The 7928-nt window shown below is 45.3% G+C and overlaps 1 protein-coding gene across 9 annotated transcripts in view; it reads right to left on the bottom strand.

Moving 5' to 3' along the window:
• The window catches only part of LOC126995228 (protein amalgam-like), a 79396-nt gene that overhangs the window by 7962 nt on the left and 63506 nt on the right, over positions 1-7928 (bottom strand). For all 9 annotated transcript variants that reach the window (XM_050854641.1, XM_050854660.1, XM_050854714.1 and 6 more), the window contains 4 exons: positions 7432-7572; positions 5937-6231; positions 5000-5142; positions 206-413 (listed from right to left, as the gene is read on the bottom strand). In XM_050854641.1, the coding sequence (XP_050710598.1) occupies positions 206-413; positions 5000-5142; positions 5937-6231; positions 7432-7572 (787 nt within the window). The remainder of the gene's footprint in view (positions 1-205; positions 414-4999; positions 5143-5936; positions 6232-7431; positions 7573-7928) is intronic.

Raw genomic sequence — 7928 nt, 5'->3', positions numbered from 1 at the left:
AAAAAAGAAAAATCGTCCGCGCCACTAATGGGGCTGGGGCCGACCAAAAGCACCTTTAAGATACTTACCGGTGCGAAGGGCCCGAAATAAATAAATTAAAATCAATATATATATATATATATATATATATATATATATATATATATATATATATATATATATATATATATATATATATATATATATACTTATAAGACTTGCTCACCTTTCTTGGTGGAGAAGTGGAAGTGGTCGCTCTCTGCCGACCAGCCGTACCTGTTCCGCACCCGCACCACCGTCACGTAGTCGCTGGCCACCTCGAGGCCATGCAGCGTGTAGGTGAGGCTCTCGCGTTGGGCGCGCGGCACGCTCGTCGCCACCACTTTCTTGGACACGTTCTCCCACGCGCCCGCCATCACCACCGTGTGATTGGGCTGCGGCAGAGGGTGAAAAAAAGCACTGTGAGGGGCGAGCAGTAATTTTCTTTTTATTCTTTCTTTATTATATATTTCTTTACTGACTGATAAGAGGAGTGTGATGCATGGGGTAGGGTGTGTTGGGGGGTGCAGGAAAATGAGGAAAAATAAGGCAAGCTCATTCGGACTTGATTCAACTCTTGATTGATTCGGTCCAGTGTCTTGACTGATTCGAACTTCCGTCTTGATCTGCGTAACCCTGACCAAACGACGGAAGCTAAAGATGCGAGTAACATAATGACAGTAGAGGAAACACAAAATTGGAAAGGGATGAGAAAGAGGAAGAAGAAAACAAACAACGCAGGGAGAAATAGGGCAAGAGTTGGATTAGACGGGAAAGAAAAAAACAACAACTGGCGGAAGAGGGCGACTACGAGGAAGAGGAAAAAAATACAACTGGAAAGGGAGAAAAAACAGGTCACAAGGGAGAAAGAGAATAAGAAGAGGACGCAGGGGAACGATGAGAAGGAAAGAACGATAAAAGAGAGGAAGAACATGGGGAAAATATTTTAAGAGAAGGGAGAATAAATAGGACCCGTGGGAGAGGAGGAAAGGAAAGAGAACGTAGAGATATGAGAAGCAAGAAATGAGGAAAGAAGAGGAAAGGAAAGGAGGAATGGAGGAAAGGAGAAATGGAGGAGGAGAAAGACTAGAAAGAAAACGTAGAAAATTGAGGAGTGAGGAGGAAAGGAGAGAGAAGGTAGAGAAATAAGGAATGATGAGGAATGGAAAGAGAAGTAGAGAAATGAGGAAAGAGAAAAAATAAAAAACGAACGTAGTGGAGGAATGGAAAGATAAAGTAGATAAATGGGGAATGAGGAGAAATGGAGAAAAGGTAAAGAAATAAAGGGCAAGCAATTGTGAGTGAGGAGGAAAGAGAAGGTAGCGAAGTGGGGAGCGAGAAATGAGGAGCAAGGAGGAACCGTGTACGGACTTAGATCTTGGCGCCGTTCGCTCGAGACTCAGCATCGAGGTTCATTTTGCCGCATAATGAGTAAGCGTGATCATCGACAGTCATTTCTCGAGTCCGGTGCAGCACAAAGACCTCTCCCAAGCGCCTCCTCCGCCCATCCTGCCTAACAAGCAAATACACTAAACATTGTGAATAGACTCCGCGCCGCTACCTGACGTAATGATCGGGCTGAGTGAATGGGAATGAATGGACATGTGCTGGTTTCTTTTGCATGTTCCTGTTCCTCCTCCTTCTTCTTTTTCTTCTGCTCTTCATCATCATCATTATTATCCTTATCATCATCATCATCTTCCTCTTTTTCTTTTCCTTCTTCGTCTTTGTCATCTTCTTCTTCTTCTTCTTCTTCTACTTCTTCATTTTCTTTTTCTTCTTCTCATCATTTCTTTAATCTTCTTCTTTTTCCCTTCTTCTTCGTGCTACTATTACTACTATTACTGCTACTACTACTACTACTACTACTACTACTACTACTACTACTACTACTACTACTGCGTCAGTTGTTGCTCCTCCGCTTGCATAGTTCAGGCGGCGATCGAGTAGCAGTGAGTAGATAGATTGCGGGTTCATGCAACGCTAAGGCCGTAATACATAAGTTAGTGATCGATGGTTAAAGTTCTCAATAGTTGCAGATACGTGCGTGGGAAGGGAGGGGTGGGTGGGTGAAGAGGGAGGGAGGGAGGAGAGAGGGATCAATGTTGTTATTATTTAGAATTATTATTACTATACTTCTTCTGCTGCTTCTTTTCACGATCGTTATTTACGTTACTAAGTCTGGCTCGGCTAATCGTGCGGTTCAAAGGTGCCATGTGAGGAGTAATCCAAGAGTACAGCGTGCCCCGTTTTTAACCCCACGTTGGTTCTCTCTCTCTCTCTCTCTCTCTCTGTATTTTTTCTTACTTATGTCAGCTTATTTTAACGTACATTCCTTTACGATATAATCTAAATATAATTGTGAAACTACTTACACATCCCAAACGTAAGGGAAACTCAATAATAAGTATAGCATTTTTTTTAGCAACACTGTAAAATATGTATGCCACGTTTCTTTATATGCTTATAAAATTTCTTATCCATAATAAGTTAACTGTTCTTTTATACGTTATAATTCTAAGATTAAATGTGTATGCATACTTGCTGGTCATATTTGCCATGGTTTTACTTATATTAGAACATTTCTACATCGCAGGCTAGGAGACATGCGGCAAAGCTGTACAAGGGGATCCCCCTACGCTGAACCTCCCCCCCCAACCGCACGTTTAGTTGAGCCAGACTAGTGTCACTACTACTACTACCTCTACTACAACTTATAGTACCTGTACTACTACTACTACTTCTACTACTACTACTACTACTACTACTACTACTACTACTACTACTACAACTACTACTACTACATAAAAGATACCTCCACCCATGTTTATTTTCCCGACAGATAATCATGGAGGGCTCCATAGCTTGCAGATCATTAGCCCCAACTCTATTCGCTAATGACTGTGGCATCCAACCAAATTACTAATACTACTTAGCACTAAATATATACATAACGCCTTATCATCTATTGCGTCTAGATTTCCCTTTCCTTCCCTACTCGTGTCACTCCCGACCCACCTTAATGTCACCCTCCACCACTGTGGCCTCATAGTCCATATTGGAGATGTTGGTGGCTTTTGGGCCAGAGTGTCTGGTGCCCCTGAGACATAGGATGGCCGACCTGAGCAGGGAGAACGAGAGGCGACACCTCATCCAGGCGGCAACGTGACTCCTTGGCTGATTCTTCTTTTCTGAGATCAGTTCCGCGAGTCGTGCGTAGAAGCATGGGGCCCTGGAACCCATCCCGCCGGATGTAGTCAAGACGAGGGGGGTGAAGCTGCCCTGATCAACATGGTGAATTCTTTCACCGTATGCTTGTTCCTGTGGTGGGCGGCTTCCAGGGGCAGCTGTCGGTGACAGGCAGCCATCGGGTCGAATATGCGGATGTCCATGAACGCCCGCTGTCCGCACACCCAGAATCCGCGGGCACTAACATCAACCCGTGCCTCCTGTGAAGTATTGGCCGTCCTGTACCTAAGGCGTTCGCCGTCCATAGGAAGCAGTGCCGGCTCGGTAGTGACGTCTTGGCATACCTCCCCGAGCATGCTGGCTGTCAGATCCCTCACCTCATCGTGTCGAATACAGACGAAGCCTCCCTTCTTACATGTCATGGTGTGAGTGACATCATTCGGTGATCCACATGCACAGAGATCAGGCAGCCCCTCAATAGGCCAGCCATATCTCAGAGCAACGGCGTCGGCAAATTTTTGTTTGTTGAGGCTGAAGCCTTTTGCTCTGATTGGAAGTGACGTTAGCCAGTTAGAAGTGCCTGCCTCCTATGCTGTGTGGATTTTTCCACACATTTCTGTGGACGGGTTGTGTGTTAGACGGTCCAGCTCGTCCTTTTGGGCCTGGTGCCTTTCTTCTGAGATTCTTCTTATGATTTCTCTTATTTCTGTTTGGTCTATTTCGTCATCTGCCTCCTGAGCGATGATCCTGTTGGTGAGAGATCTGGTAAGGCTGATGGAGTTTTGGTTCTCCTTATCAGCCACCTATTCTCAGGGTTGGTGATCCCCATCCCACCCAGTCTTGGAGGAAGTGCTAGCATATCCCTCTCCTCCTCCCCCAAAGCATGAGATTTCACCAGCGCCGGCAAGAATCCATTCTTGACGGCATTCTCCAGTGGTCGAAGGAGTGGACTGATGCCGGAGATGGTACGCATCAGGAACGTCCACCGATGTTGGATGCCGTGGGTGTACGCTGAATAGGCAGCGTGTGGCTCAGTCTTGGCAATGGCAGACAAAGCTTCTATTTCCTTCAGCTACTTTGTCTCCTACGTACTCCTTCTTATATACCTCTGTCCCGATCACTGCACCTAAGTGTCGCTGTCCGTCCTTTGACACAATGACGCCACTTCCTCTAAAAGTTTCTGCGGCACGGTCATAATGTTCAGGTTTGACAAGAAGGACAGACTTGGTGGCGTTAGGGATGTATCCTATCTCAGGGCCGGCGGCGTTCACAATATCCCACCACCCTTTTAAGTCTGAGATTTTACCAGCACCTGAGAGGTCATCCGCATAACCCATATGTTTCACCCGTGTTTTTGCGAACAGAATTTCATTTTGGAGGACCCTATCATAACCATGGCTACTGGGTCACCTTGTTTTGTTCTTTCAGATGATTTTAACACTTTAATTTTCCACTGTGGCTATTTATGTATAAGTCGGTCGGGTATGTATAGGTATTTTCAACATACATAGCTAAACTAGGGCACTTGGTTGTTACTACTACTACTACTACTACTACTACAACTACTACTACTACTATTACAATTACTTCTACTATATCTACCAACACCATTACCACACCTCCACTAATCCTATCAATCTTGACAGCTTTTAACCATTTTCATATGAGGTCACTCTTTACACACACAAACTTCATATAAACATTTACTTCCTAACAACAACAGCAGGAACTACAACAACAACAACAGGAACAACGGCAACAACAACACACCCTACACCATCCCCAAGCTCACCTGCCAGGCCCCCAGGTGAGTCTTCCGGTACCTGATGAGAAACTCGGTGATGGGGTAGTAGCTTTCCGTCTCCCAGGTGAGTGTGTAGGAGGTGCTCTCGCCTCCTATGGGGCTGCTGGTGAGCACGGGGGGCTTAGGCAGGCCTGCGGGGGGCGGGGAGGAGAAGGCAGCTATAAGGAATGAGACCAAGTGAATCCGTGAGGCCAGGAGAGAATGGCTTGGGAGGAGACGAGAAAGAGGAGGAGGAGGAGGTGGAAAGAGAACAGGAGAAGGAAAAAGAGGAGGAGACTGTAAAAGGAGGAGGATAAAAGGAAGTGAATCTGTGGCATGTGGAAATGAAGTGAGGAAGTGGTGAAGGTGATAAGAAAATGCTGACTGTGTTAAAGATGAAGACGTACAAGAGGTGAAGAGAGAAGGTCACGAAGAACTAAAAGGAGGAGGCGATAAAAAAGGATAAGGAGAGTAGAAATGTTGATTGTATTTAAGAAGTTGAAGAAAAAAAGGATAAAAAAGGACGAAAAACTTTAAAAAATATGATAAAAAGGTAAGAAGGGGAGAAATACTGATGGTTAAGAGAGAGAGAGAGAGAGAGAGAGAGAGAGAGAGAGAGAGAGAGAGAGAGAGAGAGAGAGAGAGAGAGAGAGAGAGAGAGAGAGAGAGAGAGAGAGAGAGAGAGAGAGAGAGAGAGAGAGAGAGAGAGAGAGAGAGAGAGAGAGAGAGAGAGAGAGAGAGAGAGAGAGAGAGAGAATCGAAACGAAAAACGAGTAAAACCACCCAAATGAAACTAACAATATAACTCTTTACTTTCCATCACCTTCATAGAAAGAGCTTTTTTCTTTGCACTCATTCTCCAAAATCTCTTCTTCGGCATAAAAGTTAGTGTCTCCTTCACCTATAAAGCGAATAAACAAACAAACAAAAGAACATCACCACCAACCTGTCATCTGTATCACGGCGTCTTTCTGTCCGTGGGGGTTCTCCGCTATGCACACGTACGCCCCGAAGTCCTTCTCGGAGACGTTGGTGATGGTGAGGGTGTGGCGGTGGGCGACGTGGGTGAAGGTGACGTGGTGGCCCTCGCCCGACACCCGCTCCGGCATATGTCTTTGTGTGTCCATGAGTGACTCTGGGAGCGGGTGTCCATCACGTGTCCAGATAACGTCAGGAGAAGGTCGTCCGTGCACCACACAAGCCAACTCGACGTGGTCCCCCTCCCCCGTGCGCACGACAGCCTGGGTAGTAGCAGCGGTAGTAGTAGTTGCAGTAGTAGTAATAATAGCGGCAGTAGTAGTTTTAGTAATAGTAGTAACTGTAGTAAGAGCAGCAGAGGGAAATTCGGGGAAGATTCTGTTTTGTTTACTTTTCTGATTAGATCCGTTTGTCCCTCAAGTAAGTGTAAAAAGGCATCAGAAAGGGATGTACATTAGAGTCTTTTCTCTCCGCGCCCTTCTTCCCCTCTCGGTCGCAGCCGGAGAAAGGCTTTTGTTTGTTTTTCCGATTGGTATGAAAAGGAGGGAAAAGTTGTAGTAAGATTCATAGGGACCTGAGTCAACATTTGCCTTCCTACTAAGCCAGACAGGGTGGAGAGGAAGATTGGATGGCGCGGGGATCCGGTTGTGTGGACGAAACGGAAAGAAAAGTGCTTGATATTAAAAAGACAAATGTTGTGTACAGGTGTTATTATACGTGGGCAGGTGGCACACGGAGAGCTTTTAGAACGTATATGCTCGTAGAGGTGCCCTTTCGGATGGAGTCAAAGGTTTTTCGCCCCATCAACTCCTCTCCTCTTACTGACATTATTCTATCTCTTAAGCTCCGCCAGTGATGCCTCTCTATTTTCTATCGATATTATCATGCTGACTGCTCTCCTGAACTTGCTAACTTCATGCCTATCTATCCCCCTCCCCCCCTGTGGCCCCGGTGCACATGTTTTCCTACTCTTGCTCATCCCTATGTTATCCTAATCCTTTATGCGAGAGTTAACCAATAGATTAATTCATTCATCACATTCGCTAGTAAACTCTGGGGCAGCCTTCCTATAACTGCAATTCCTCCTGCCTACAACTCAAACACATTCAAGAGAGAAGTATCAAGACACTTCCCCAAAGGACTCTGGCTTTTCTACTTTGAACTCTTCTGTTAAAACTATTTGCATGAGCAGCGCCATTGCGGGCTTCTTTGTTCCTATAGTTTGTTCCGGCCTGAAGCTTCTTTCTGTACTATAAAAAAAAGAAGCAAAAGTAGTAGAAGAAGTAGTAGTAGTAGTAGTAGTGGTAGTAGTAGTAGTAGTAGTAGAGGTATTATTATTATTATTATTATTATTATTATTATTATTATTATTATTATTATTAGAGGTAGTAGTAGTAGTAGTAGTAGTAGTAGTAGTAGTAGTAGTAGTAGTAGTATCAGCAACAGCAGCAGCAGTCACTTACCTTCTCCGCTGTGATCTCCGGCGGGTACTCGACGGTGATGGTCATGGCGGCCGAGGCGGGCTCCCCTACGCCATTGTCCGCCGTGCACAGGTACGTCCCCTCCACGTGCCGGTCCACACCGTGCAGGAACAGCGTCTTGCCCTGAGGGAGGATGGCGAGGCGTACGTGACGCTTGAAAGAACATAAATATAATCTCTCTCTCTCTCTCTCTCTCTCTCTCTCTCTCGGAAAAAATAACAACCAGGTAAACTCTTAGGTGAAAATAATGTTGATTTCACCGTTGGACAAAGGTAAAGAATGACAGGAAGACAGACAGATTGCTAAAATATTAAGTTCGTCCTCCTTATAAGGTGAAAAAATGCCCGAAATGATTTACCTTCCCTTTGTTCAAAATCTGTCACGTACTCACCTAAAAGCAATACCATCTCACGTGCACGGCTGGCAAAGAGTGAGACACAAAGACACTAAGAAAAAAAGGGAGTGTGTGAGAGGAGGAG

This window comes from Eriocheir sinensis, chromosome 1 (assembly GCF_024679095.1).
Source record: "Eriocheir sinensis breed Jianghai 21 chromosome 1, ASM2467909v1, whole genome shotgun sequence".
Lineage (NCBI taxonomy): Eukaryota > Metazoa > Arthropoda > Malacostraca > Decapoda > Varunidae > Eriocheir > Eriocheir sinensis.
This window is presented reverse-complemented; position numbering and strand designations above follow the sequence as displayed.